Source organism: Suillus bovinus (assembly GCF_016758785.1).
Source record: "Suillus bovinus strain UH-Sbo-P2 chromosome Unknown EDB93scaffold_77, whole genome shotgun sequence".
In the NCBI taxonomy this organism is placed as follows: domain Eukaryota; kingdom Fungi; phylum Basidiomycota; class Agaricomycetes; order Boletales; family Suillaceae; genus Suillus; species Suillus bovinus.
The window spans coordinates 1-27,823 of record NW_024542133.1 but is presented as its reverse complement, the minus strand read 5'-3'; the positions used below and the strand labels follow the sequence as shown (position 1 = coordinate 27,823).

General features: G+C 46.8%; 9 protein-coding genes across 9 annotated transcripts; 4 read left to right on the top strand and 5 right to left on the bottom strand.

The window, feature by feature from the left end:
* Positions 1-336: 336 nt before the first annotated feature.
* EDB93DRAFT_852039 (SNF2 family N-terminal domain-containing protein) lies at positions 337-4,852 on the bottom strand. The gene is made up of 22 exons (XM_041457701.1): positions 4,773-4,852; positions 4,660-4,725; positions 4,502-4,594; positions 4,300-4,437; positions 4,178-4,252; positions 4,052-4,128; positions 3,882-4,000; positions 3,735-3,832; positions 3,064-3,679; positions 2,922-3,011; positions 2,775-2,869; positions 2,547-2,721; positions 2,322-2,490; positions 2,092-2,273; positions 1,969-2,038; positions 1,756-1,915; positions 1,539-1,693; positions 1,419-1,485; positions 1,149-1,369; positions 995-1,098; positions 537-937; positions 337-486 (listed from the first exon to the last, which is right to left on the bottom strand). The coding sequence occupies exons 1-22, from the start codon at positions 4,776-4,778 to the stop codon at positions 376-378; spliced, it is 3,288 nt and encodes a 1,095-aa protein (XP_041303329.1). The 5' UTR covers positions 4,779-4,852; the 3' UTR covers positions 337-375.
* Positions 4,853-4,867: 15 nt separating this feature from the next.
* On the bottom strand, positions 4,868-7,710 carry EDB93DRAFT_1173148 (cytochrome P450). Its single transcript, XM_041450406.1, has 14 exons — positions 7,380-7,710; positions 7,045-7,321; positions 6,890-6,986; positions 6,704-6,840; positions 6,529-6,654; positions 6,231-6,480; positions 6,056-6,181; positions 5,903-6,005; positions 5,764-5,850; positions 5,675-5,709; positions 5,570-5,616; positions 5,396-5,518; positions 5,306-5,335; positions 4,868-5,251 (listed from the first exon to the last, which is right to left on the bottom strand). Exons 2-14 carry the CDS (start codon positions 7,227-7,229, stop codon positions 5,068-5,070), a joined length of 1,530 nt encoding a protein of 509 aa, XP_041303328.1. The 5' UTR covers positions 7,230-7,321; positions 7,380-7,710; the 3' UTR covers positions 4,868-5,067.
* Position 7,711: 1 nt separating this feature from the next.
* Positions 7,712-12,467, top strand: EDB93DRAFT_1322877 (uncharacterized protein; the record flags this gene model as incomplete). Its single annotated transcript, XM_041454968.1, has 19 exons — positions 7,712-7,767; positions 7,925-8,186; positions 8,237-8,689; positions 8,744-8,870; positions 8,923-9,135; positions 9,191-9,397; positions 9,446-9,580; positions 9,631-9,751; positions 9,806-10,094; positions 10,135-10,251; positions 10,301-10,426; positions 10,471-10,588; positions 10,638-11,161; positions 11,210-11,336; positions 11,384-11,580; positions 11,631-11,767; positions 11,815-11,923; positions 11,976-12,119; positions 12,174-12,467. The coding sequence occupies 19 exons, from the start codon at positions 7,712-7,714 to the stop codon at positions 12,366-12,368; spliced, it is 3,657 nt and encodes a 1,218-aa protein (XP_041303327.1). The 3' UTR covers positions 12,369-12,467.
* Positions 12,468-12,607: 140 nt separating this feature from the next.
* On the top strand, positions 12,608-15,401 carry EDB93DRAFT_1242725 (uncharacterized protein; the record flags this gene model as incomplete). Its single annotated transcript, XM_041452054.1, has 10 exons — positions 12,608-12,641; positions 12,705-12,876; positions 12,928-13,222; positions 13,277-13,591; positions 13,644-13,802; positions 13,860-14,099; positions 14,153-14,730; positions 14,781-15,048; positions 15,109-15,318; positions 15,378-15,401. 10 exons carry the CDS (start codon positions 12,608-12,610, stop codon positions 15,399-15,401), a joined length of 2,295 nt encoding a protein of 764 aa, XP_041303326.1.
* A 300-nt stretch (positions 15,402-15,701) lies between these two features.
* On the top strand, positions 15,702-17,132 carry EDB93DRAFT_851593 (DASH complex subunit Dam1-domain-containing protein). The gene is made up of 8 exons (XM_041457697.1): positions 15,702-16,017; positions 16,081-16,123; positions 16,179-16,417; positions 16,468-16,524; positions 16,579-16,645; positions 16,700-16,800; positions 16,857-16,980; positions 17,050-17,132. Exons 1-8 carry the CDS (start codon positions 15,745-15,747, stop codon positions 17,079-17,081), a joined length of 936 nt encoding a protein of 311 aa, XP_041303325.1. The 5' UTR covers positions 15,702-15,744; the 3' UTR covers positions 17,082-17,132.
* A 51-nt stretch (positions 17,133-17,183) lies between these two features.
* EDB93DRAFT_1331322 (uncharacterized protein) lies at positions 17,184-18,116 on the bottom strand (the record flags this gene model as incomplete). The annotated part of the gene is made up of 4 exons (XM_041455203.1): positions 17,780-18,116; positions 17,617-17,731; positions 17,376-17,564; positions 17,184-17,325 (listed from the first exon to the last, which is right to left on the bottom strand). The coding sequence occupies exons 1-4, from the start codon at positions 17,856-17,858 to the stop codon at positions 17,184-17,186; spliced, it is 525 nt and encodes a 174-aa protein (XP_041303324.1). The 5' UTR covers positions 17,859-18,116.
* A 1,680-nt stretch (positions 18,117-19,796) lies between these two features.
* EDB93DRAFT_1092934 (ATPase, F0 complex, subunit J) lies at positions 19,797-20,004 on the bottom strand (the record flags this gene model as incomplete). The annotated part of the gene is made up of 2 exons (XM_041446472.1): positions 19,797-19,864; positions 19,920-20,004. Coding segments are annotated over 2 exons (153 nt in total), but the record flags the coding sequence as incomplete, so codon positions are not given.
* A 219-nt stretch (positions 20,005-20,223) lies between these two features.
* EDB93DRAFT_851774 (adaptin N terminal region-domain-containing protein) lies at positions 20,224-24,172 on the top strand. Its single transcript, XM_041457698.1, has 19 exons — positions 20,224-20,502; positions 20,560-20,699; positions 20,749-20,770; positions 20,821-21,222; positions 21,278-21,389; positions 21,441-21,588; positions 21,645-21,923; positions 21,975-22,354; positions 22,408-22,529; positions 22,579-22,773; positions 22,820-22,933; positions 22,982-23,069; positions 23,123-23,185; positions 23,243-23,388; positions 23,440-23,580; positions 23,631-23,692; positions 23,744-23,868; positions 23,929-24,048; positions 24,105-24,172. Exons 1-19 carry the CDS (start codon positions 20,344-20,346, stop codon positions 24,131-24,133), a joined length of 2,847 nt encoding a protein of 948 aa, XP_041303322.1. The 5' UTR covers positions 20,224-20,343; the 3' UTR covers positions 24,134-24,172.
* A 6-nt stretch (positions 24,173-24,178) lies between these two features.
* EDB93DRAFT_851777 (uncharacterized protein) lies at positions 24,179-24,730 on the bottom strand. Its single transcript, XM_041457699.1, has one exon. The coding sequence runs from the start codon at positions 24,610-24,612 to the stop codon at positions 24,277-24,279; it is 336 nt and encodes a 111-aa protein (XP_041303321.1). The 5' UTR covers positions 24,613-24,730; the 3' UTR covers positions 24,179-24,276.
* Positions 24,731-27,823: the final 3,093 nt, after the last annotated feature.

The following is a 27,823-nucleotide window of genomic DNA, read 5'->3' as shown; positions in this document are numbered from 1 at the left end:
ATCGACTAGTCACTAGTCACATCCGAAATACAGACTAATCCGTCCAATGCATGCGCGTATAACCTTGCAATGATATCTAGATAAGGAGGTCGTCATCTTATTTAGAAATCCTGACGAGCTGGACGGAATCGGAAGCCCTTTCCTTCTTGCAGATCTTATTTCAGAATGATGTTTAATACAATGATTATGCCTCAAGCGGGCCTCAGATTTGCGCTCTTCAATGGACAACTGGATGACGGAGAACAATGGGGTTATGAATTGATCATGAATGTCATAGTCTCCGGTAAATATAGCTGACATTCGCTCAAGTGTAATATAATACTTCCACTATGAAAATGATTAATCTACAAAGACTGAAATAGGACGCACGACCATCTACGTCTTTTTCTTCTTGTGTGACTTCTTAGGTGCCGGCGCGGGAACAGGAGAAGGTGACCCCGACTCCTGTGGCGTTTCATCCTTCTGCACATCATCTATTCCGCGCTTCTAAGAGCCAACGTCAGGGTAGACATTGCAAGACGCAGTGACGAACATACCTTGCCCCGCGATCCACCCTTCGGCTTCACCTCCTCCGCCTGCCTTGCCTCTGCCTCCTTCTCGATCATACCTAACAATGTATTACATCTGCGCTGCAGTTCCTGAGGGGTCCGGCTCTTGAAAAACCAATCAAAACGGAATACAGGAAACTCCATGATATCCTTCTTGATACGTTCGTAGATGTCATCTGCGCCCATCCCGTAGTGGTTCAACCGACACAGGAGGTACCTATCCGCTTCTTCGCTGTAGACCTTGCCTTTCGTAGTCGGGTAGTTGAGCTCGAGCTCTTGCATGGGATAGCGCACCGAGGCAATCTTCTTCGCAAGTAGAAATTCGAGATTTGACCGCTTGTTACGCTTGGCTTCACCTTCAGCAATACGTGCAGCAATTCTTGGATGTTCTGCATTCAGATAACTCAGCTAGCATTCGGAAGAGTACACCTGATCAATACTCTTACCAGAGAGTTCCTTCCAGTGCTTCTTGAAGTACAGGTAGTACCTTTTAACCTGTCTCCAGTCCTTGTCCTGTATCTCCGAGGATAACAGATCGTAGTCATCTGTCCTACACGTCCGTCAGTAACCTACCTCACAGCAAAGTAGAAAAAACAATACCATCCAAAATTCTCAAGCGCGCGGACAAACTGCTGGAAGTCTCGTCTGCTCCAATCGTGGAAGCCAGCCTCAGTGTACTTCTCTTTCAGTGCCTGCTCCTCCTCTGTCAAAGGCTCGGCGGTATCTATGAATTCTTGGGCAGCTGCGCGCTCGGCTTCGAGTTTTTCAGGCGTGTCGTCAGGTCCTGGTTCACGAGGAGTAGCTGTGATCCCATTTTGCCTCTGGTCGCAGAATGAATAATAAATGAAAAAATGGTAATAAAGAGCATACTTTGTGCACCGCGAGTTCTCGTTCCTGAAGCTGAGCCAGAGCGGGGTCGAAAAACTGGAAATCTTGTCTGCAGGAAGAATTTAATTGACATGAAAGGACAAGAACAGAAACTATGCGCACATTTGTATTTGCTTTGGGGCACGAGGAAGCTTTGGAGCCTTCTCTGTCTTCGCTGGACCAACTCGAAGCGTCTCCTTGTAATAGTTGTCGACGGAGTAATTTGCCTTCCGTTCACGCTTCGAGAGGGATAGCATATTGAAGTTGAGGCCTTTCCGCTGAACGATGGTTTACGATTCAGAACACTCGAGACCATGCCAAAACTGAAACGGAAACGTACACCTGGCCGGAAGTCTTCGCCTTCCCACTGTTGCACAGTAGCATCGGACTTGAAATTATTTAAGTCCTCAAGATTGAGGCCCTCATACTTGCTGTTAAGCTCTGCCGTACGCTCTTCACCGCGTTGAACAATAGCTTCAATGTCGTCGTTGATGAGGAATCTGATTGGTGGTGATCAAGAAACATGAAACATGCGTAATGCCAAGTAACTCACGCATCAGCTGAATTGATAAGCTTTTCAGCGCCGTGTGTAATCATTTCGAGCAGCTCGTCCTTGCTGGCAGCTGCACCCAACCAGTGAGCGCTTGTGCAAGAAACCCCCTGATTAGAATCCTACCTTTTGCTTGTTGTTGGCGACCTTGTTGAATAACTAGCTGGTCGAGCCGGAGTTTCTGCGCAGCACGCTCAAGCATACGCTCCTCAACGCTATCCTCTGTGATAAAGCGGAAGACGTAGACTTGCTTAGTTTGTCCAATGCGATGCGCTCGATCCATAGCTTGCAAATCGGCCTGAGGATTCCTGTAAATGGATGAGCAAAGCGAAGAGATACAAAGATGGATAACAAACCAATCGCTATCATATAAAATGACAATGTCAGCGGTGGTGAGGTTGATACCCAAACCTCCGGCTCGCGTGGTCAAAAGAAATATGAATTTCTCGCTGCCGGGCTTGTTGTATTCGTCGATAGCTACGATTCGATCGTCATGCGCTGTGCTACCATCGATACGACAGTACTCTGTTCAACGAGCCAGAAGTCAACTCAGAAGACGGTAATTTTGAGATATTACGTACTGAAACCTCTGAACAGACAATAGTCTTCAAGAATATCCAGCACTCTGCTCATCTGACTGAAGATCAGTACACGAGAGCCCTTCTCGTTCATGGACTTGAGAAGTTTGTCAAGAATAATCATCTTGCCCGAGTTTTGGATGAGGTGCTCATCGGTCGTATACGGAGGACCAGGTTCCTTGATTACTAGGTTCAGTTTCGAGCATCTAAAAGCGATAATGACGGACGTACTGCGCCGTCGAACAAGTAAGGGTGACAAGTCACCTTACGCAACTGCATGACCATGTTCATGAGGCGGGTCTTGCCTTCCTTCTTTCCAGTCAAGCCTTGGAATAGGTGAGATGAGTAAAGCGAGCCAAGTTAAGAAGAGTAGCGTACCATTGACAGCATCTATGTCCTTCTCAAGCACTGACCGGTACCACTTCCGTTGCATCTCTGTCAGGCCAACGTAGATGTTGATTTCCTTCTCTGCGGGAAGGCAGCGTCAGCGCAAACACATGCGTATATCAATTAGACGTACTAGGCAGAAGATTTTTCTCCACATCGGACTTGACACGCCGCAAGAGGAACGGACGAAGAATTTTGTGAAGAGCTTCCACGACTTTCTTGCTCTTATCCTCCTCCCCCTCCGCATTATCGTCATCCTTGTGTAGGAAAGAATCCAAATCCGCATAATCTGAGAATATTTCAGGGCAAATGAAGTTCAAAAGCGCAAATAGCTCCTTGAGGTTGTTCTGCAGCGGCGTTCCTGTGATGAGCAGACGTCCACGCGACATGAACGAGCGAACGATCTGAGCGAGAATGGAATCCACGTTTTTGATACGGTGCGCTTCATCAATCACGATGTATTCGAAAGAAAATTTCTTGAGTGCCGACTTTTCGATTAGACATATTTCATATGAAGTAATGCAGACATCGAAATCCTGAGGGATGAGCCGATTGGCGATGATTTCTGCGCGTTCTTCCTTTGAGCCAGTCAAAACGACGACGTTCACATCTGGTGTCCATTGTCCGAACTCGCGAGCCCAGTTCTGAAGGGTGGATTTAGGGACAACAATCAGATGGGGACCAAGAGTATCGCGATAGTGTTTCAAGTAGGAAAGGAAAGAGATGGTCTGCAATGTTTTACCGAGACCCTGTATAATTCAGTGAGTATTAAGTGAAATATAAACGAGTTATGATACCACATACCATCTCGTCGGCGAGAATACCGTTCAACCCATTATGATGCAATGAAACCATCCAATTAAGTCCTTGAAGTTGGTATGTTCTCATCGTACCGTTGATATCTAAAAGTATGGTTTAACGTGGCTAGTCGTGGGGTTGGACGACACGTACAGCTCGGCGATTCTTCAAAGACATAGGGTTGGTCGTCTCCATCGGCAGCGAATCCCCCATCTTTCAACAACTCTTCATCTTCTTCCTTCTCAGACTTGCGATGACGTGCGTTCTCGTCACTTCTCGAAGAATTAGTCGGTGGTTATACAAAAGAGACACGAATGACGCACGCTCCCTTCTTCCTACCCCTACCCTTTGGCTTCGGCTGCGAGTCTAATAGAGCAGCATATTGTGGATCACGAGTTTTCTACGGGACGGTGAGCAGAATACGATGGGCCCGACGTGATATAACGCGCCTTAATGTCGACAAAGTGCTTGAAAAGATCGGTCTGACCGAGAAGGTACGAGTATCGTTTGACAGCATCGGTAATCTAAAGCGGGATAAGAAAGTCGGCTCCTGGTAGTCGCGCGCACTCACTTTCGCTTTGTCCATTTCCTGTCGTTTGACGTGGAGTTGACTCTCTTCAGCCTTGCGCTTTCGTTTCTTTTGCTGCCTCTCCACAGTTTGCTGAATTTTTGCCAGCTTCGATGGAGATGAGCTACCAGCAACGGGTGCCTAATTGAACATATGATAAGTTAGAACCAAGGGTGAACGTGAGGAGGCAATGTCATGAACGCACCTCCTGCTCGTCATCGCTGACGAGCTCATCTTCCTGAGCACTCATCCCTTCGTCGACGTACTCGCTCTCGCCGTCATCTACCCCCTCGCTTTGCTGAGAAACAAACACAGTAATTCAATTTCAGGATGGTGTTACAGTAGGGCATGCTGGCTGCTAACCTGACGCGACACGATGTTGCTAGGAACAAAGTCGCTTAAAACATCCTCATCTAGAACCATGAGGTCCTTGAGGGCGATCAGCTGGTAAAAAGATGTTGAAAAACTCGACGTACGGCCATTTGTGTATTTGTTGTGGTGGTCTATGGAAAGTCAAACTTGCAATTGGAGTTACTTAAGTAAGAACTTGAAGCTCGAAATGGCCAAGACGTGACACGATAACTCGATTTATCAATTTTGGACTGTGTCTGGACTATGAATGATACTTCAAGTGATCCGAAAGCAAGGAAGCTTGCAGAGTCCAAACTACACACTGCCACTAGTAAAATACTCGAAACTTGTGACAAAACCAATGATTTTTACTGCGAGGTGACCAGAAGTAGACGATCTCATGATCATCTTCAAAGTTTCTCACATAGGTTTCGAGTCATCCTGCATCATCCGCCTGAGCTCCGTCTCCGGAGCCCTCGCCTTGAATTGAATAAAGGATGGCTGATTCTCTCCCCTCATGAACGCCATGTCATCCAGCGACTTCGTATCATCCAGATTCAGATGGAAGGCCCAAAGAATGAGGAGCGAGGCAATGAACACTGATCTGCAGTGGTCGTGTTGAACTTGGAAGGTTATGTACGCAGAAGGAAACACCTACCTGGTCGCAACATGTTGCCCGGGGCATACGCTAAAAACAATGAGTCGGTCAAAATTCGAGTATCCGCTGTCTAGAAGAACAGTTGTTTACCGACGACCAAACCCGAAGACAAAGAATTTAAGATGGTCCCCAAGGCAACCTTGATCATTAGTCCAGCGCTCAGGCTTGAAAGCATGAGGTTCTGGGAAGATATCTGGGTCTCGAGAGATGGACCTGATGCACTATCCGTCAGTCCCCCGTTACCTTGTGTCTTGAAGGACTAACCAATGATGACCGATTACAGTGGTCCCAGCCGGAATACAATAGTTTACCTGATGGGCTAGGCGATTATTCTCACAGCTAGTAGGTAAGGACTTAGAAACTACTTGCGCAAACTACCTCCTTGGTCGTTCGGTGAGCCAATCCTGCCGTGTGAAATTTGTAAACTCAAATTTGTGACCGACGATGATGATACCCACCGCTGGGAACTAGCGGTCTCCATCTCAAAGCCTCAGAGATGAAGGCATGCAAATGAGGGAGTGACTGCTCGTCAGCAAATGTTGGCACTGCAGTAGAGACATCCTTAAATCGATACACCTGCAATAGGGATTGACCTACCTCGGTTCCTGCCTACGACCGCGTCCAGCTCGGCCTGGACTTTAGCTTGCTCATTGGGGAAACATGCGGCTGCCATGAGCACCGTGCATATCGCCAAGGTAGTCTGGGGACTTCGATTCATATGTTCAAAAACAACAATGCGGGACACATTACGGTATCAAATCCTGCTGCATAGAAACTGCCAGCAAGAAAAGCCATCTCTGTCTCTGTCAAGCCATGACGTTGAGTGTTTTCTAGCATATATTTCACAAACGAAGGGCCGACGTCCACATTGCTCTGCTGCGGAAGGATTTAAACACCGCATGAAGATTGGCGAGACAACGCGTACAATTTGCCGTTTCACGCGGTTCAGTTGATCGGTGTTGAGCTGCCTGTTCCTTTCAAACCCCTGTTTCAATTCTTGGGCATGCCAAGGAAGGTATTTGAGCCACGGGATTATGTCAACTAGATAAGCACCAGGGCGCAGGGCTTTACGAAGTAATTGAAAGTTTTCGCGCACAAGTCTTGCTTCAGGATCAGTCGCAGATGTAGGCGTGGTCTTTCCGTACGCAACTTTCATAATCGTTGTTGCAGCATAACTACAAAATACTCGTGAGTACACTGTGATAAAATAGGATAGCCCTTACGTTGCTGCATGGTTTTGGAAGTTGGTCTGATCTTCAAGAACATCGAGGACCATGTTCTTTGCGTGCGACATTTGCAGGGACTGATATTCTTCAGCTGATTTAGGCTGGAGATGAGTATGAAGTACTCTGTATCACATTGATAAGGTTTGGGCAATGTCGCAGGAAACGAACAAACCTGCGCATCCGACGCCACATGTTCCCAGAAGGTGTAAGGACGACGGATAGTCCACCATTGAGAATTTCTCCAGCAGCAACCAGGCGAGGACGGTCAGCTAGCGACCCGCCCTGCTTCTCCATGATATCTACGACGGCCTACAATATACTGAGCCTGGACATCACAAGTCAGCTTGGAGGGACTCACATCGTAGCGACCGATAATGACGATTTTCTCAGTTCCTGAGCGAATGGTAATTAGAGGACCATGCTCGTCAATCCATTCCGCTACAGTGAGAAATGGGCTGGATGGAGATGGCACATTATGAACATCGAAACAATGAGTGAAATGTGAAACTTTACTTGCGGGGGGGTATAAGGTGCCCCCGAAGTCTCCAAGTGGGAGGGGAGGGTGGAAGAGGGAAGCCGCTCTCTGATTTTGGGAGGTAAGTCCAATAAATCACTCCAACTAGTACCCCAAGACAAGCCGCAGTACTGAGGACAAGCTGTATGTTGTCAAAAACGCGTGGGTCAGGTAGTTGTAGCATGATTGAAGCGCAAAGATGGGAGGGAACTGGTGGCAGTATGAGTTATGAATGGCCTTGTAAACACCGCATGCCAATCGTGCGATCATTGATACCTTCGAAATGTCAGATTTAGCAGCTGACCGCCGATGAGAACGGAAGAATATATCTCACGTCGATAACCTAGGTTGAGAAGGCAATGCCAGGATCAACGCCATGTGGCAATAACACTTGACTGTACATGATAGTGAAAGACCTAGCTGACGACGCTGGACGGTCATTGATGCAGCACACAGCACGGAGCATATAACAAGCACTTGTTGAATGCGAGAGTTCCACAAAGTTTATGAGAAGGGGGGAAGAGAATACCGTGACTGAGTTCAAGATATATTTGTAGAAATGCTGAGGAAGCAAGGAAACTGGTCGAGTGGCATTCCAAAGAGAGGGACACTACTAGGAGTATGCAGCGTATGGTGACTCAGACCGATACATGCAAGACGGCAAAAATGATTAGATTTTGGGTGCCGAGGTTGACCCTGCCTCGGAATCAATATTGGATTGCGTAAGCTGAGCTTACCTAGAAATTTCGCCACGACTTGTCGGAGTAAAATACGACGATCTACATAACAGCAGACTTGCAATATCTGGGTACCCGGCGCCACGTACATGCAAGTATCAGCTTTGGTTTTTTAAATTGTTACTAACTTGCTGAACTGCAGGGCCTCTGTTACCGTGCAGTCTAATGAGATTGCTAATGCCAGTTTACATGTCGCCCTTCCGTGGTACACGCATTTGTACACCATTCCATTCCTCTCGCTCTATCCACTTCTCGCGTATGCGTACTATATCAAGTACGATGACTGGTTGCAAAGCGAAGAGTGGACTTTCCTAGCCTGTGTATCCCTGGGCGCAGGCCATGCTTTAAGTTTCCTGGTCACTCGGTGGAGTGCTGGTGCGAAAGCATGGATAACAACGCGAAAGGTATGCAGTTATGTTTGTGGATATAGATAGCATCTTCTTATGTTCCAAAGGCGCGGTCTATCGAGGATGCAGACTGTATACGTTTACTTCCTCACGTTCACCGTGGTCAAGGCGAGATTGTTCCGTTGCTCAAGGGTGTTCCATCAGAGCCAATGTCCTACACATTCAACTACCAGCGAGATACTTACGTTGTAGCCGGCAAGAATCCCGTTGTGTTTACTCGCCTTCCATACCCATCCACCCAGCGTCCATCGTTGTCTACCTTTTTACACCCCATTGGCCTTAATCTGGACGCCATTCCACCCTTGAAGTCGCTTTATGGCAAAAATGAATTCAACATTCCGATTCCCTCTTTCTCGGAGCTTTTCGGTGAACATGCGACGGCTCCCTTCTTCGTTTTCCAAATATTCTGTGTCGCACTATGGTGTCTGGATGAGTATTGGTACTACAGCATATTCACGTTATTCATGCTTGTCATGTTCGAGTGCACTGTTGTCTGGCAGGCGCGTTTTTTTCTTTCTTCCTATTAACAACTCCGAAGCTAACTTCACCTATAGCGGTTGAAAACTCTGACAGAATTCCGTACGATGGCTGTCGCTCCGTATCCCATTCAATGCTTCCGGCATTCACAATGGATTACCGTCCAATCTGACGACCTTCTCCCCGGAGACCTTGTTTCTGTTGGTTAGTGTCGTTTGTTCATTAACGATATTACTTCACTTATGTGTCATCACAGCACGACAGCAGTTTGAAACAGTAGTTCCTGCTGATATTCTGCTTGTCCAAGGCACATGTATCGTCAATGAAGCTATGTTGTCGGGAGAATCTACACCACTACTCAAGGAATCCATCCAGCTTCTCGATAGCAAGGACAAACTTGATGTTGACGGTGCGCACAAGAACGCGGTCCTCTTCAGTGGAACAAAGGTGCTCCAAGCAAGCCCAACGGGTACGTCAAACATTTGCAGTGTTCTTTCTCGTTAACGTTGTTATTCGGCTCTCAGGTCAAGGTCAAGTCACCGCAGCGACTCCGGACGGTGGATGTCTAGGAGTTGTTTTGAGAACCGGTTTTGGCACAGCCCAGGGACAACTTGTGAGAACGATGATATTCTCAACTGAACGCGTGTCTGCGAATAATCTCGAATCATTCCTCTTTATCGGATTCTTGCTCATCTTCGCGATTGCTGCTAGTTGGTATGTTTGGGTGAAAGGTATGTGTTATCTCTTGTGTACTGGGCACTAATCACAAGTATACATAGGCATCGAACGCGATCTGAAGAAGTCCAAGCTCTTGCTTGACTGCGTACTTATCATTACGAGTGTCGTTCCCCCAGAATTGCCTATGGAGCTTTCTTTGGCCGTCAATGCATCTTTAGTTGCTCTGTCAAAATTCGGTATGTCAAATTTCATTTTCCTTGATCATTTATCTTACCATCTATACCAGCCATATTCTGCACCGAGCCATTCCGTATCCCGTACGCTGGTCGCGTTGATATTTGTTGCTTCGACAAAACGGGAACTATTACTGCAGAGAACTTAGTCCTGGAGGGTGTTGCTGGTGTAGAGTTGGTATCCCATATCTCACCGACATCTCCCTGCTAATATTCACACATTTTCAGCGGGTCAGACAAACTCAAGCTTGTGGACGTGAGGGACACTGCCAAGTATACCACCCTCTGTTTGGCTGCAGCACACGCACTCGTTCGTCTCGATGATGGCACGGTTGTTGGAGACCCAATGGAGAAGACGACATTAGAAGCTCTTGACTGGCAGCTTGGGAACGGTGACCAAGTAGCACCATCTTCCATTAGGTCGCCCAATGCGTCGAGGATTTTCATCCGGCGCCGTTTCCAGTTTTCGTCCGCTCTCAAGCGCATGTCCACTGTGTCGAGCTTGCCCAGCGGCAAGGTCCTCGTCGCTGCTGAAAGGAGCACCGGAAACGATCAAGGGCATGCTCGCGGAAGTTCCCGAATGGTACGATGTGACATACAAGTGGTATACTAGGCGTGGCAGTCGTGTTTTGGCTTTAGGAACGAAGGAGATGGACGCCATGTCGACCGACAAGGTCAGTCATAGTCTGGTAACTGCATCCGGGTTGTTCACAGTTGACGTAGATCAATAAATTATCCCGCGAGAGTGCCGAGAGCAGCCTTACGTTTGCAGGATTTTTAGTCTTCCATTGTCCTCTCAAGCCAGATGCTGTTGAAACACTCAAAATGCTTGCCGACTCGTCGCACAGGGTAAGACGTTTGCTCGCTATGGAGCTTTACTGATCGCAAAACAGTGCATTATGATCACTGGCGACAACCCATTAACGGCTGTCCATGTTGCACGTGACGTCGAAATCGTCGATCGTGACGCGCTGATTTTGGATTTGCGAGAGAACCCCGCACATGAAGCAGGTGAGTTCATTATGATTACAGCCACTACCCGAAATAACGTTTATCATAGATTTGGTCTGGCGCACTGTGGATGAAACTAAGATTATTCCAGTGGATCCGTCTCAGCCTTTGGACCAACGCCTTTTCGACGAGTATGATATTTGTATTACCGGTACTGCTATGAAGCAGTTTGAATCTCGTCCTTCGTGGAATGACTTAGTACAAAATACTTGGGTTTATGCTCGTGTTTCGCCTACGCAGAAGGAATTCATCCTTACCAGTCTCAAGACCCTTGGGTACACCACGCTCATGGCTGGAGACGGCACTAATGACGTCGGCGCACTCAAGCAGGCTCATATCGGCGTAGCTCTTTTAGACGGTACACCCGAGGATCTCCAGAAGATAGCTGAACATCAGAAGGTCGAGCGGATCAAGAAGGTCTACGAGAGTCAGCTGAAGATGTCGGCAAGGTTTGGACAGGTGCCACCGCCCGTGCCTCCTGCTATTGCGCATCTCTACCCAGATGTTGTTGAGGCACAGAAAAAGGCTGCAGAGAATCTACAAGTCGCGCGTAAAAAGAATCCCATGGAGAAGGTAACGTTGTCATCCTTGTGAGGGTCAACTTGGCTGACCATATTCTAGTTCGACCTTGCTTCGATTACGGATGCTATGGCCAACATGGAAGGCGATGAAGATGTTCCTCAGATCAAACTTGGAGACGCTTCATGCGCCGCACCATTCACGTCGAAGTTGTCCCACGTCGCTGCCAGTGAGTTTGTGTGTGCTTACTGAAGGTTTTGACTGAACTTTGCATAGTTACCCATATTATCAGGCAAGGTCGCTGCACTTTAGTCGCTACCATCCAGATGTACAAGATTCTGGCGCTGAACTGCCTGATCACTGCGTACAGCTTGTCGGTTCAGTATCTTGACGGTATCAAGTTTGGTGATTATCAGGTAACTGTTAGCGGAATGTTGATGTCCGTCTGTTTTCTCTGTATATCTCGGGCTAAGGTGCGTTCTTGCTTGAATTTTTTTTAGTCATACTGAGAGTTCGAGAACAGCCGGTTGAAAAACTTTCGCGGGAGAGGCCGCTTGGCAACATCTTCAATCTTTACGTGCTGTTATCCGTGCTACTCCAGTTTGCCCTTCACATTATATCGCTCGTTTACATTACGAACTTGTCGCATTTCTATGAGCCGTAAGCCTCATTCTCATTTATTCTCACAAATGCTGAGTCCTATACAGAGCTGGTGTTATTGACCTCGAGGCGAAGTTTGAGCCGAGTCTCTTGAACACTGCCATCTACCTCCTGGGTCTCTCTCAACAGGTCTCGACATTTACTATCAACTTCCAGGTAATTTATTTCACCGAAGATGAAGTTGATCTATTGACAGCATCTCTTATAGGGTCGTCCTTTCCGTGAGGGAATCCGCGAGAACTCGAGCTTGTACTGGGGGCTTGTCGGTGCTAGTGCTGTTGCATTCTCTGGAGCTACGGATTTCATGCCCGAGTTGAACCGATGGCTACAGATTGTCGAGATGGAGGGACCGGTGCGTCGTTTTACTAATCTTTAGCATGTAAATCTTATTTCTTCATTGGTTTAGTTCAAGGTGAAATTAACCAGTGTCATGATTGCCGACTTTGTTGGTTGTTGGGTGATTGAGAAGCTCTGCAAACGCCTTTTTGCAGATCTTGAGCCAAAACCATTGGTTACTCGGGGTAGGGAACGGAGGGAGGCGAGACGAAGGGAAGAGGCTAGACTAGCAGATGAAGCAGCTGCAGAGAAGAAAGCTCAGTAATTATCAAGACGCTGCGTACACGTAGCTAGAACCCCCACGCAAAGCTTTTGAGATGATCTTAGACTTTTCCAATGCTAAAGCTGAAGTTAGTGACTTTAAGCTCCGCCTGAAAGATATCCCAATTGGTACGGATAGATTATACTTTGGAGTGACGTTGCAAGTACTCGTGTTCAGCTTAACTCACAAGCAAACAGTCGCGCCCTTGTAACTTTTATTCGAACCCGTGCGGAGGCGCTGAGATGCTCAATTTTGAAGATGTCGAAGAGCGGGATGGTTTGTTCCATTGATATCTTGCTTAAATTTACACACTAGCTTACATTTGACTTTTGATGTCAGGTGTTCGTCTTTCGTGGAATGTATGGCCCTCTTCTCGGATAGAGGCGACGCGGACTGTGGTTCCGATATCGGCCCTTTATACTCCATTGAAGCAGCGAGAGGATCTTCCTCCAGTATTATACGAACCCGTGACGTGTAAACCCCCTTGTCGTGCTATTCTCAATCCGTATTGGTATGTCTCTTCTCTTCCTTCCTGAAAATCTACTAATGATGCCCCATACAGTCAAATTGATATCAGAGGCAAACTATGGATCTGTCCTTTTTGCTTGACCCGCAATGCTTTCCCCCCACATTATAAAGATATCTCTAACACCAATCTACCCGCCGAACTACTTCCAAAGTACACGACAATTGAGTACACACTATCTCGTCCCGCTCAGGCTCCACCTGTCTTCCTCTTTGTCGTCGATACCTGTCTAGATGCCGAAGACCTCAAAGCACTTCGTGATGCCCTTGTCGTCAGTCTCAGCTTGATCCCACCATATGCATTAGTTGGTCTCATTACGTTTGGCACAATGGTACGTACATGTATTGGCTTTTTCATCGTTCAAGCTCATTATTTTGACTACCAGACACAAGTCCACGAATTGGGTTATGCAGAGTGCAGCAAATCATACGTCTTCCGTGGCGGCAAGGAGTACACACAAAAGCAGATTCAGGACATGCTCGGACTCAGTACGACAACTCGCGCCGCACCCCGCGCTGGCCAACCTATGCCCCAACAAGCTTTTGGAGCCGCCCGTTTCTTGCTTCCTGTCCAGCAATGCGAATTCCAACTCACTGGCATTTTGGAGGCACTCGCTCGTGACCCTTGGCCAGTTGCCAATGATAAGCGCGCTCTGCGTTGCACTGGTGTAGCTGTCAGTGTAGCTGTTGGACTCCTGGAGGTACGTTTATCAATTGTGGTGAGAAGAGGACGCGGATAACAACGCAACTCAGACGACTTTCCCTAACACGGGCGCACGTATAATGGTCTTCGCGGGTGGGCCGGCAACGGAAGGTCCAGGCATGGTTGTTAGCAATGAACTCAAGGAGCCTATCCGCTCCCATCACGACATCGAACGGGACAGCGTCAAGCACTACAAACGTGCAGTAAAGGTATGTTCTAGATTAGTGAACAATTATGCGGTGGCATCATAGTTCGCTTTGTTTTAGTTCTATGAAGGTCTGGCGAAGAGAGTATCCAACAATGGGCATGCTGTCGATCTGTTTGCTGGGTGCTTGGATCAAGTGGGCTTGCTAGAGATGAAGTCATTGCCAAACTCGACAAATGGTGTCATTGTTCTATCTGATTCCTTTGCTACGTCGATCTTCAAGCAAAGTTTCCTGCGCATGTTCAATAAGGACGACCAGGACTTCTTGCAGATGGGTTTTAACGCGACGTTCGACGTACAGGCAAGTCGCCTCGCATACTCCTGTACATGACTTTTTGACTTCAATATGCTTAGACTACCAAAGAACTGAAGGTTTCTGGCCTTATCGGACATGCAATCTCTGCCGGGAAAAAATCTGCATGCGTTGGCGAGACAGAAATTGGTATTGGTCAAACGTCAGCCTGGCGGATCAACTCCATTACGCCTAGGACATCTGCTGCTATTTACTTCGAGGTCGTTACTCCTGCGGGTCAGGCATTGTCTCCCGGATCAAGGGGTCTCATTCAATTCGTCACTCATTATCAGCACTCATCTGGGCAGATGCGTTTGCGCGTCACCACAATCGCTCGAAATTTTGCAGAAGCGAACTCTCCCAGCATCGCTTCTTCATTCGACCAAGAAGCCGCCGCCGTACTTATGGCAAGGATAGCAGTCTTCAAGGCCGAAATAGACGACTCACCAGACGTTTTGCGCTGGCTCGACCGCATGCTTATCCGTCTTTGCCAGAAGTTCGCAGATTACAGAAAGGAGGACCCTGTCAGCTTTAGACTAACGGATAATTTCAGCATCTATCCACAGTTCATGTTCCATCTCCGGAGAAGTCAGTTCTTGCAGGTGTTTAACAATAGTCCCGATGAGACTGCATTCTACAGGTCTGTACCTCTGCAGTGCGGTACAGTATTTGGATGCTAAAAGGTCACAGACATATTCTCAACGAAGAAGACGTCAACAACTCGTTAATCATGATTCAACCCACTCTGATGTCATATACATTCGATGTCGAGCCCCAGCCTGTCTTGCTCGACAGCGTCTCTATCAAATCTGATGCCATCCTCCTTCTCGATACCTTCTTTCATATTCTTATTTTCCATGGTGAAACGGTGGCCCAATGGAGGAAAGCAGGTTACCAAGAGCAGGATGGATATGAGAACTTCAAGGAGCTGTTGGAGAATCCTGTCACAGATGCTCAGGTATGACGATTTAGCTTCGTGCTTCTAACTCACTTTGACGGTTGTCCACACTCCACACAGGACTTGCTTGTCGACCGCTTCCCTATACCACGTTACATTGTCTGCGACCAGGGCGGCAGTCAAGCTCGATTCCTGCTATCGAAGCTCAACCCATCAACGACGCACATGTCGACATCGATGTATGGCACTCCACAAGCTGCGGGCGCCGGACAGGCGATCTTCACCGACGATGTTAGCTTGCAAGTTTTCATGGAGCACTTGAAACGCCTGGTAAGGGTTTCTCTATTACTTGGATCCCGATGTGCGCTTATGAGGGGCCTTTTCATCAGGCTGTGGGCGCACAAACAAACTAGGGTCAACGATTTGATGTCGTTTTGTGCACTGGACGCTGTTTATTTTGTCCGCGTTCGAGTTAACCTTTCGATTATAGTAGTCTATCGTAAAATGTCCATTTTTCCGGTTTGGTGTCGCGATGATTTTCAATATGGATGATACTATTTTGAGAGCCTATCTTGTCCAGCCGAACTTGCCATGGATCAGACTCCATCTTATGACAAAGTGATCTGCATCCATATACCTTTAACCCGTTTACTTGTGCAAGCTTTGGTCAGAGACTTTGAAGTTATAGTATAAAAATAGCGTCAATATAGAGACGCGTCAAGCACGTGTCACAGCACTCTAATATCTAACCTCGTGATGCCCGAACATACGCCGCATAGAACACCTCTTAAACGTGTCTCCCAAGGGTCTCTCTTCGCTTTCTCGCGATCGGGTAACAACCCTGATGCCCCCCATGGCCTTGGCTTTATCGAGCCTGTAATGGCAGAGCTAGTCGACGAAGTTGAAGCGCTGCAGACGAATGTCGAGGGCCTAAGGAACCTCAGCAACTCTCTGAAGACATTCAACGAGAGCTTTGCAAGCTGGTTATATGTCATGGACATGAACGCGCTTACGGTGGACTGGCCGCAGGTAATCCTTGGTACTTCACGATGATCGAGTACGTCGACTGATCTCTTGTTGTTAATCTGCTAGGCTCCAACGGATGCATCGTTCCGGCTAGCTAAGCGACGAGCAGGTGAGTTGTGTAATAAATTTATTATGCGTTCGAGATGATGCGACATATTCATTAGAGGAAAACGCCCGTTTGGCTGAAGAAGCTGCTCTGAAAGCAGCATCAGCCATTCCGCCGCCATCAGACTTAGAGGCAGACAAAACGACGTTCACCGAAAACCAAGAGTTTGAAACGACATACACAACGAATGCTACGACAAGGAATGCTTCTACTAGCATTACGAAGACCACATCGACAGGTATCCCCAAGAAGAAGGTCAAACCAAAGCTCAGTGCGAAGGAGAAAAAGGACCGATCGGTGAGTATTGATACATGGGGCATCATTTTCTTCATTTATCGTCCCTGCAGCTTTCACTTGAGAAGATAGTGATGTCTCTTCCCCTTGAGTTTCGGGGTAGTGATCCGGCACGTATACTCAATGATGATACGAGAATGTTTATTAAAGCATAGATGCTCCAGGGTCTCCGACGTAACATGGAATCTGTGATAGAATTCATGATGGACAGTAATGGACGAGGTATCAGACGTGGGTAATCCTTCTTCGTTGCAGTATACATTGGCTCATGGCCCTTGCGCGCAGTCATCGAACTCATTAAACCTCCCGATCTCAATCAGGCACGTGTCAACAAATGTTTGATTGCTTTAGTGAACCGGAAGATTGTCCGAAAGGAAAACAGTACTGTATGTCACAACCATTCGGACAACATGCATTTTCCTAATTTTCGAGCAGGGCACAGTGCTTTACCATTGGACCGGATTATCATGAGATCTGGTGTAGTGATAGATGCTCTTCAACATCCCTGGTTCTCGCGCTTTTTCGGATTTCCGTTCCTTTTTACAGTGACGGCGCATTGCGATGTGGTGCGAGGAGCATTTCGGATACCGATGATGATACAACTAATAGTTACACATTCTTTATTGCGACTGCAGTAATGTACACACATCCAGGAAAGTCACGTTAGCACCTTGACCAAATTGGATGGTGAGGGTTGTATTCATCAAAAATTCATTAAACAAGGTTTCGACGCAATACTTCAACAAGTTGGTACCGAGAACGCTTTGTGTCAACATGTCGGCAACACGGTCATGGTATGGACCATAGACTCTCCATCGCTTATTTCCAAGGTATTTGTCTTCTTCACGGACGTATCTCTAGATGCAAACCCCTCAGGGTCTTGTCTCATCATCTCAGCCCTGATGTAATCCCTACATTATCATGAGAACGGCATCAAAGGAGTGATTTGGTATTCACGTACCTTGTCAGATGAATACCAGTGTCACGGGCAATTAGCTGTTTGATCATCCTAGGGCCGAGTTTCTTTTCCGGGTCTTTCAACATCTGAGTGAGCACGAGCTGTCGTTTGACCGTTTCTGGCAGTTGTCGGGTGGTCACACCACTTGCATAGAGACCCAGAGCTCTTCGTCTTCGAGCTACCGAGCTTTCACTGAAGTATATGATTACATATCAAGGTAAAGAAGAGCGCATGGCACGCGTACCTCAGCTTAATACCATGCTCGTCATACAGGAGTTGACTAATCTTCTTCTTATCGAATATTTCTCTCCGTTGGTAGTCATACAGAAGCTCCGTAACCTGATTGTCATTCTTCGGGGCTGCATACAGTGAAGACAATATAAGGAGCAGAAAGGGTGGGTACGTACGACAGTCCTTGTATTGGTTCCTCCCAGTTGGGTTTCGATTATGTGGCTTTGTCGAAGTCGTTGTACAAGGACCTGACATGAGTCGCGAGCAGGGACGTTAAATGAGTCTATGAGGAATCAAGATGCTCGCACTCGAATGCTAGTGACACCTTCTACATGTGCGATGACTATGCAAGGAGTTGGCTAGGGTCTAACCCGAATTCAGATTCAGGTGGTTGTTTGGCAACGATCTCTGATCCAAACAACTATCATGATACTACTATGGTCATGAAACACCGTGACTCAAGCTTCTGTCACGGTCGAGTTTACATGAGTGGTGCGATGCAGCAGATTATGCGGGAACCAATATTTGGTAGGTTGACTAAATGAGCGCTTGATAACTCGATCCAAACAACAAATGTGATTTAGCTACGAGGATGGTTATTATTGGCAAGCACAACAGCTACGAGATACTCGTCTAGCATCTCGTCTTTATCGTACAACCAATAAAAAATCAAACATGTCAGCTCTTCTTCCCTACATAGTTTGGCGTAGGCGAGGATTCACCTTCCTCTCTGGGCCTCTTCTGCTTGAGGAGGTTGAGGAGTGGATAAAGTTCGATATCACCAGCATTCTGTTGCGCATCATTGAGATATCTGCCAGATACATACCCAAATCAGTGAGAACAGCAACAGCCTCGCGACCTAGCTTCAGATCCCTAGTACAATAATCAGATTGTGAGGTGTGGTGAGGGATTAGGGTTGGATCTGGCTGTAGTACCTGTGAGTTCTGTGATCATGGTGTATGAGGGGTCGCCATCGTGATTCGATCTGCGAAACAGTTAGGCTTTGAGGAAAAATTCTCGAGGTCGCATAAAAACAAAACTGAAGCTGTTATTGTTGCACTTAAATACATTCGAATTCGAAAATGTGGTTACGTACCTTACAGCTACAGGGGACCAAGAGCAAGTCGCAAATCACTCTGGCTGAAATTTTTGAATGCATGCACCCATACGTTTCCGACGGCGCCCCCGATTTCAGTGAATAGAACCATGACCGCCATGATGATCGCCGAGGTCGGATGCTTGTGTTCCTACGTATGAAGAGACAGCGGCAAAACCTTCGCCGAAACCTTCATGGATCTGGGTCCAAACTAGCTCAGCATTATCTGAGGCGTTAACACCACGCGAATGGATCATCGTTACGACACCCCTGAGAAGAATACATGGTTGAAATAATTGGGGGACTTACGCTAGACGAATCACAAGTCCGATAACGAGTACATACCGTCGCGCAAGGTTGTTGCTGTATTGAATGGATCAGTGACAGTAATATATAACAATAAAGGAAACGCGCGCTGAGCCCCGCAAGAGTGCCAAAGAATGTCACTGCAACGGATTGGATCTGAATGAAGTACGTTGTATTCATGGCAAGTGACCTTCAGACGGTAGGTTAACACATACTCTCACAAGCAGAAGGTCCGGCGACTCTCGAACAATCCTTTATCGCTTAACGGGAGAGAACAGCCTATATGCAGCCGTCCGAATGCGTCATTCAGCTGCTCTGATCGAGATTTCTCCATGGACTGGGATGTTACTGATGTGAACTGCTATCCATCCACTGTGTACATGTTATGCATCCACAACATGGTACGTAATCATGATTTTCGGTGCATTGGCTGACTCAGAACATTATACCGAAGTAACTGTTCCATTAGCCATTTCATAAGCGTTCCAGTGTGCTGGTAGAAATCAGTTAGTAAAACAATATCTACAAAAAACGTAACCAGAATGGTGCTCGTCGTCCAAGATAAGGCAGCAATAGCCTCTCTTAGTGAGCATTGTAAATCACGCGTAATATTCACGGGGAAAATTTCTGCAATAAACATCGTGTTTTGACCATGGATTCTTCAACTTTAAGGATATCTGGTTCTAAGTGTGCGTAAAAGGTCTGCAAGGAAATGTCAAATGAGCCGTCAGCTTATTAAAAAAGGGTATAATTGAACGCGCCTATGAGCCCAAAAGAAGTCAAAATGGCTTCTAATGATGTGCCTCCTTTGCGATCTGAGCACCATATGGGTTTTTAGGATCTTTGGCGTATGTCTCCGCTGTAACACCCATTCCATTCATGCGAGGTCCACGTGGAAAAAACATGTAACGTACAACGAACACCCATCTCCTGCATCTTCGAGACAAGGTAAAAGGTGACCACGCTTGCTGCTAGGAAGGGCGCCATAGGCCTCAATACCTGTTCACACGACGGATTAGCGGAAGATCACTTGTGGCATGAGAAATGGAACATGCAGGAGTAGACCACTTGCGAAGACCGAGGAATGCCATGAGTGTGATCTAGCATACAGGTTTATATGAAGCAGAACGCGAATTATTCGAAACTTACTGGTAATAAGGCTGGAGTGAACTGGAGGAACGGAGCGAACGATGTGCTGAACAGGACGAAACCGGGGACATATAACGCACATTCGGAAGATAATTCTCACGCCTTTATACAGCCTCCACCACGTCCACTATCAATACACGTCCAAAGTAACGCTCGAGCTTACCCGTCAGTCGCGTTGTCTAGGTTATAATGGCAGCAGAGGCACCATGCTACACAGTTGTATTTGAAGATACCACCGAGAGCCCGTCCACACAGGAACTTAGGACATCCCTCGAGAAAGGCACCGATGAAGACAGACTGGACACGTTGCGCAGGATTATTGTGTCGACGATTAATGGGAACCCTCAGGTATATTCCGATCTTTCCTGTAGACCGTATGATGCTGATGCACTGATGGCGGTCTAGCCCACGCTCTTGATGCCAATCATACAATATATCATGCCCTCCAAAAACAAGCAGCTCAAAAAGTTGCTTCACTTCTACTGGGAGGTGTGTCCCAAGTATGATGAGAATGGGAAGCTTAAGCAGGAAATGATTCTCGTCGTGTACGTGCATCTATCATCCTCCTACCGCACATGTATTCACCTCGCCTAGCAATGCCATCCGAAATGACCTGGTAAGACTAATCACTGCACTTCTGACGTTCCGTCCTTCATATCCCTACAGCAACACCCCAACGAATATATTCGTGGCGCTACCTTACGTTTTCTTCAAAAAATATCCAAAGATGCCGAACTCCTCGAACCCCTCATTCCCACCTGTCGTAGCTGTCTGGAGCACCGTCATTCCTACGTCCGCAAGAATGCCGTATTCGCTGTGTACACTATATACCGCGAATATGAACACCTCATCCCAGATGCCCCAGAGCTCATGCAAACTTTCATTGCTGCAGAGTCTGACGCGACGTGCAAGCGTAACGCATTTGTGTTCCTTGCGCATTGCGCGATGCCTAAAGCTGTGGAGTGGTTGATTAGCGTATATGATCAGCTGACGAGTCTAGACGAACTCTTGCAGATGAGCATAATAGAAGTCATCAGGTTGGATTGCAAGAACGACACGACGCATCGAGTAAGTCCTCTTTATTTGGGCCATCTTGTTTGTCCTCATTTCTGTCGTCTTGCAGCCGCGATATATCAGATGCATGTTTGAGTTGTTGAATTCTTCATCACATGCAGTAAAGTACGAAGCTGCTACGACACTCACTACACTCACGCAGAATCCCGCTGCTGTGAAAGGTATGTTTACGATCAGGTCTTGTGCGCATGTTTGCTCACCTTCATCAATAGCGGCTGCTTCGTGCTTTGTTAATTTGGTCATCAAAGAATCAGATAACAACGTTAAGCTAATCGTCCTGGATCGCCTGGATACCCTACGCTCGAAGCATGGTCATATTCTGGATGGACTGACGATGGACATCTTGCAGGTCTTATCGAGGTAGGAACATTGATCAATTTCTAGTTGAAAATAGCTACTGAGTTCTATTGTATCAGCGCCGACATGGAGGTCCGAAGGAAAGCCATGAGTATCGTACTGAGCATGACCTCGAATCGGAACGTCGAGGAAGTTGTTCTTTTCCTCAAGAAGCAGCTGCAGCAGACACAAGAGCGCGAGTTCGAGAAGGCCCCGGAGTACAGGCAGCTTCTAATCCAATCTATCCATGTGTTAGCGGTCAAGTTTTCTGAGGTGGCTGCAAGTGTTGTGCACGCACTCATGGAATTCCTTGGAGATTCCAATAACCCATCTGCTCTGGACGTCGTGGCCTTCGTCCGGTTGGTTCTTTCCTCCTAGTCCCACATCTTATTTCACTAACGCACCCACAGTGAAGTAGTTGAGAAATTCCCACACCTCCGGCAGTCCATATGCGACAAGCTCACTCAGACTCTGACCGAGATCAAATCCGGTAAAGCCTTCCGCGGCGTCCTCTGGATTCTGGGCGAGTACGTCGAAAGCCCGTCAGACATTCAAGCCACATTCCAAGACATCCGCAAAGTGATTGGCGAGATCCCTATTCTTGCGAGTGAGCAGCGGTTGCTCGACGAGGCTGGGGGCGAGGAGGACAAGAAGGAGGACAAGAAGGTCGAGGGAAGCGGGCGGCCAAAGGTGCTTGCTGACGGGACATATGCGACGGAGACGGCATACACCAGCGCCAGCTCAGCGAGATTAGAGGCTGTCAAGGCTGCGTCTAAGCCGCCACTGAGAGGTGCGTGGTATGCACGTTCATTTCGTTCGGAAGTTTTTAGGATGTAATGTCAGCCCTCATACTGGGAGGCGACTTTTTCACGGGTTCGGTACTCGCTTCAGCGCTGACGAAGCTCGTACTGCGGTTCGATGACCTTACAAACGACCGGCCAAAGGCCAACGCTCTCCGAGCTGAGGTACGTACTACTGTTGATGTTTTTATAGCATTTACTGACGCCCACCCAGTCTATGTTGATCATGACGTCCATTATCCGCGTCGGCCAGTCGAAGTTTGTCACAGTACCGATCGATGAGGATTCAAACGAGCGCATCCTTAATTGCATACAAACATTAAGCGAACTTCAGGAAAAGACCATCGTCCACGATATCTTCTTGAAGGACACTAAAGCGGCATACTCAAAGATGCTCATCGCTCAGGAGGTGTGTGCCTAGTATGCTTCAAGCTGTGTTGCTGATGAGCGGACAGAAAAAAGCAGCAGAGAAGAAAGAGTCGGAAAGCACGAAGGAGCAAATTGTGCAAGTCGATGATCTCCTTACTTTCAGGCAATTCTCCAAAAAATCAGCAGATGATCCCATCGATGTAGGCTTTTGTCGTCAATCGATTGTACGCCATTCATTTTTTTTTCAGTACGTCGAGGACTTGGATAAGGCAACGGGAGCTGCTGAAGTCCGGGAAGACTTCATATCCAACCTCAGTCGCATATCTCAGCTCACAGGTATGTCTTATAGTACCGTGGTCATCTTGAGTTTCAGTCCTCATCACTTTTAGGTTTTTCGGATCCTATATACGCGGAAGCATACGTCAAGATGCACGGATTCGATATTATGCTTGGTGTGTATACTTCCCTCGATGGGCTATTTACCGGCGACACTCATCAACGGTGCTCAGATGTTCTCCTGGTCAACCAGACGTCTAATACGCTGCAGAATCTTTGTCTTGACTTCGCAACGCTTGGTGACCTCAAACTGGTCGAACGACCTGCTGTATATACCATAGCGCCTCACGGTTTCCAGAGTATCAAGGCCACAATCAAGGTAACAACCAAAGATACTCCGCCACTCATTCATATTAACTGTGCATCGTAGGTCTCGTCAACAGAAACTGGCGTCATATTTGGCAGCATCCTGTGGGACGGCCCTGCCCTCGCCGAGTGTTGTGTTATCTTGAACGACATCCACATTGACATCATGGACTATATCAAGCCCGCGTACTGTAGCGAGACACAGGTATGTCTTTAATTCCTGTTGTGGCTGTCTAAATACTCACTACGCTCAAGTTCCGAAGCATGTGGACAGAGTTTGAGTGGGAGAACAGGGTTAACGTGTCAACGAACATGACGTATATCTCCAGGGTTCTCTTATATAGTCGCTAGCTAACGCACCTGCATAGCGACCCTCGCGACTACCTGAAGCACGTCATGAAGTCTACGAACATGTCTTGTCTGACTCCAGAAGGGGCCATGTCGGGCGATTGCGATTTCCTATCTGCCAACATGTATGCTCGAAGTTTGTTCGGTGCGTCGGTTCTCTCCATAAGCTTTGTGTCAGCACCGGTCTTATTTTGTGATGACACAGGCGAAGATGCTTTAGCCAATCTTAGCATCGAGAAGACGGAGGCTGGGATTGTAGGCCACGTTCGTATTCGGAGCAAAACGCAGGGCATCGCTTTATCGCTAGGCGACCGTATTACCATGTGTGAGTGCATGTATTTGAAGACGATGTTGTGACGATTGATGGTTGTGTAATTGTAGCTCAGAAGGATGGCAAGTCATCGATATAGAGCGTGTACACATGGACACATGGATCAAGTCACTGAACTGTAGACATAGTCACTATGTACTAGGGAAGGAGACACATGAATGTTTGATGCAACGCTAACACATGGTGATCGATCTTTACATCAGTAGATACTCAAGCGGTCATCTACATCGCCAAACCTCTGAGCAACCTGGACAATGTGAAATCACTCGAAGCGCTTAGATACCCTTCTTTACCTCCATCTCCGTTGACATGTACCTTGGCATCTATCTTGAAAGTCCTAGTCTCTGCTCGCTGAAAGAGTGCGAAGGGGATTGGAATCCAGAAACGCATCCACCACCCGACATTACCATCCCCGTCCTTGGTAGAACACCAGGGGACCTCCCCAATATGAATTCCTCGAGATAGATCGGGTGTGGGTTTATCATTTACGTAGCGCATTGTAGCGCCATCATAAAACGTTTTGAACGAGATTTGACCTGACTTGTAGGGACCATTCATTGCCACTGTAGTGCAGACGAGATGAACGAGAGTGACAGCCGGAACAAGCAGGGGGTCAAATTCATGTTTAGAGGTACATGCAATCTGGAGTTGCGCTGGGAAGAGGTGGATTAGTTATGGGGCCTCCTAGGATTGCTAGGATTGACTTTTCACCACTATATACACCCTTCATTATTCAAAATGTGGCCTTCCAGGACTCCCACTGTGTAGGGGTGTCTCAAACATTGTTCAGTTGACCGTCTCCCATCATGAATGTGGCCTTCCAGGACTCCCGCTGTGTAGGTGTGTCTTAAACAGGATTTCGTTGCACATCTTCTATCATGAATGTGGCCTTCCAGGACTCCCGCTGTGTAGGGGTGTCTTAAACTTATATGGTCAAAACAGAAATAGGTTTCAAACTTTGGAAAAAATATCTTTTCCTGGGCTGGTACATCATTTAGAGGCATCTTCCAGGAATCATATGAACCAAGAATTAAGAAAAACGGCGGTTGGAATATGGAGATATGGTTGAAATACTGACTTTTTAGCCCCTCCACCAAACCACAATATTGGCGACCTCTATACACTCTGGGACCATCTCCAATCGATTTGTACAACTGAAAAACAGTAGGAACACCATTTTCAGCATTGGTCTTGAGTTATATTCGAGTGTGGTGCGATATAGGGGGTAGGAGGGGGGAGGAGGACATTCTATATCTCGACAACCTGATTTTTCCTGACATATTGGGCTTTACCATCGTGTTCAGGGACATTGAGAGCCCCCTGGAAAAATGCTTTTGGAGGGCATGCAAGTCATGGGAAGGCTAGAAAAATCGATCTTTGAGGGGGGTATGCGACAAATTCGCACATGTCACTTTGTATGGTCTCAAATCGCTCTTGTATCATTCTCAATCGATTTATATCATTGTAAAACAGTAGGGACACCCTTCTACATACCGGTATTTACATAATAGGAAGATATGTGAGTTAGGGGGGGGAGGAGGACCTTCTGTATCTCGACCACCTGATTTTTTCTGACAATTCGGGCTTGACCATCTTGTTCGCAGCTATCAAGAGCCCCCAGGAAAAATGGATTTGGAGTCATGGCAAGTCATGGGAAGGCCAGAAAAATCGATCTTTGAGGGGGGGTATGAGGTCAACTTACACATTACATTTCATATTGGCCAAAAACACTTCGAACCCATCTTCAATCTATTTGTATGATCCAAATGCACTATTTAAATCCTTTTTACATCAGTATATACATAAAATCATGCTTCATTGTTGAGTAGGTAGGGGGAGGGGGTAGCATGACTCTGAAACATGATTTATTCGGACAAAATCAGCATTCTACCCATGATTTTGCAAGTCCATTAGAGTTAAGGCTGGGTTATGGTATATCTAAAACAGCCATATTGCGCAAATATGCACATGTCAGATTTGCGCAAAATTGACCCCTCATATTCCGCAAAAATACAAATGTCAGATTTGCGTGAAATGGACCCCCCCATATTGCGCAAATATGCACATGTCAGATTTGCGTGAAATGGACCCTTCATATTGCGCAAATATACAAATGTCAGATTTGCGTGAAATGGACCCCCCCATATTGCGCAAATATGCACATGTCAGATTTGCGCAAAATTGACCCCCCATATTGCGCAAATATGCGAATGTCAGATTTGCGTCAAATGGACCCCCCATATTGCGCAAATATGCACATGTCAGATTTGCGTGAAATGGACCCCCCATATTGCACAAAAATACAAATGTCAGATTTGCGTGAAATGGACCCCCCATATTGCGCAAATATGCACATGTCAGATTTGCGCACAATTGACCCCTCATATTGCGCAAATATACAAATGTCAGATTTGCGTGACATGGACCCTTCATATTGCGCAAATATGCAAATGTCAGATTTGCGTCAAATGGACCCCCCCCATATTGCGCAAATATGCACATGTCAGATTTGCGCAAAATTGACCCCCCATATTGCGCAAATATGCACATGTCAGATTTGCGTGAAATGGACCCCTCATATTGCGCAAATATGCACATGTCAGATTTGCGTGAAATCAACCCCTATGTTGCACAAATATACAAATGTCAGACTTTTTGAAATCAACCTCTCATATTTTGCAAAAATACAAATGTCAGATTTGCACAAAATTGACCCCTCATATTGCGCAAAAATACAAATGTCAGATTTGCGTGACATGGACCCTTCATATTGCGCAAATATGCAAATGTCAGATTTGCGTGAAATGGACCCCCCATATTGCGCAAATATGCAAATGTCAGATTTGTGCAAACTTGACCCCTCATATTGCGCAAATATGCAAGTGTCAGATTTGCGCAAAATCGACCCCTCATATTGCGCAAATATGCAAATGTCAGATTTGCGTAAAATCAACCCCTATGTTGCACAAATATACAAATGTCAGACTTTTTGAAATCAACCTCTCATATTTTGCAATTTGGAATTAGAATGGAGTCACTGGAATCAGTTCAGACATGGTGTGATATATGAGTGTATTATTATGTAAGCTTGCTATTGTGATATGAGTCAAACTGGTATCCTACAGTGAGGTCTTGAGATTTGATTAGAATTAAAACTAGTGCAAGTCAGGAGGTGTGCATAAGGAAAATCCCACACATAGAGCTTGATATTACTAAGCTTGTAAACCTTGATATACAGCCATCCAAAGTTTCAAAAACACAAGTTCTGAGTTTCTCGATAGTGGCCTAAGAGTCTGTTCGGACATCATTTTCGCCAACCAACTTTGAAATTCCAACGTAGCCCATACAAGACCAAATAGTCCGAGACCAAAAATAATGTCACCCTGATCATGCTGATACAATATGATAGTGGTCGCTGAGCCTATTGTACAACACAATGCATCCTAACGACCTCAATGCCAAATTTGATCTACTAGACCCACTAGACAAAGATGATGTCGACATCGAAGACAGTGCGGATGAAGATTCCAATTGTGCTGATGCGGTAGACTCCGACCGACTGGACGTAAATGAGCTGCACTGGATAGACAAGATGTTCCATGGTGCTGCTCGTGTAGCAATGGCTATTGCTGATGCTGCTGGGCAGGTACTCCAAGGTCACTCGCAAACTCACTACAACAAGCAACCCTATTATACTTCAGCCTTGTCTGTAATGGCATGGGTCAACGAACTCCTCGCACGACATCCAGACCACATACGATGCGAACTT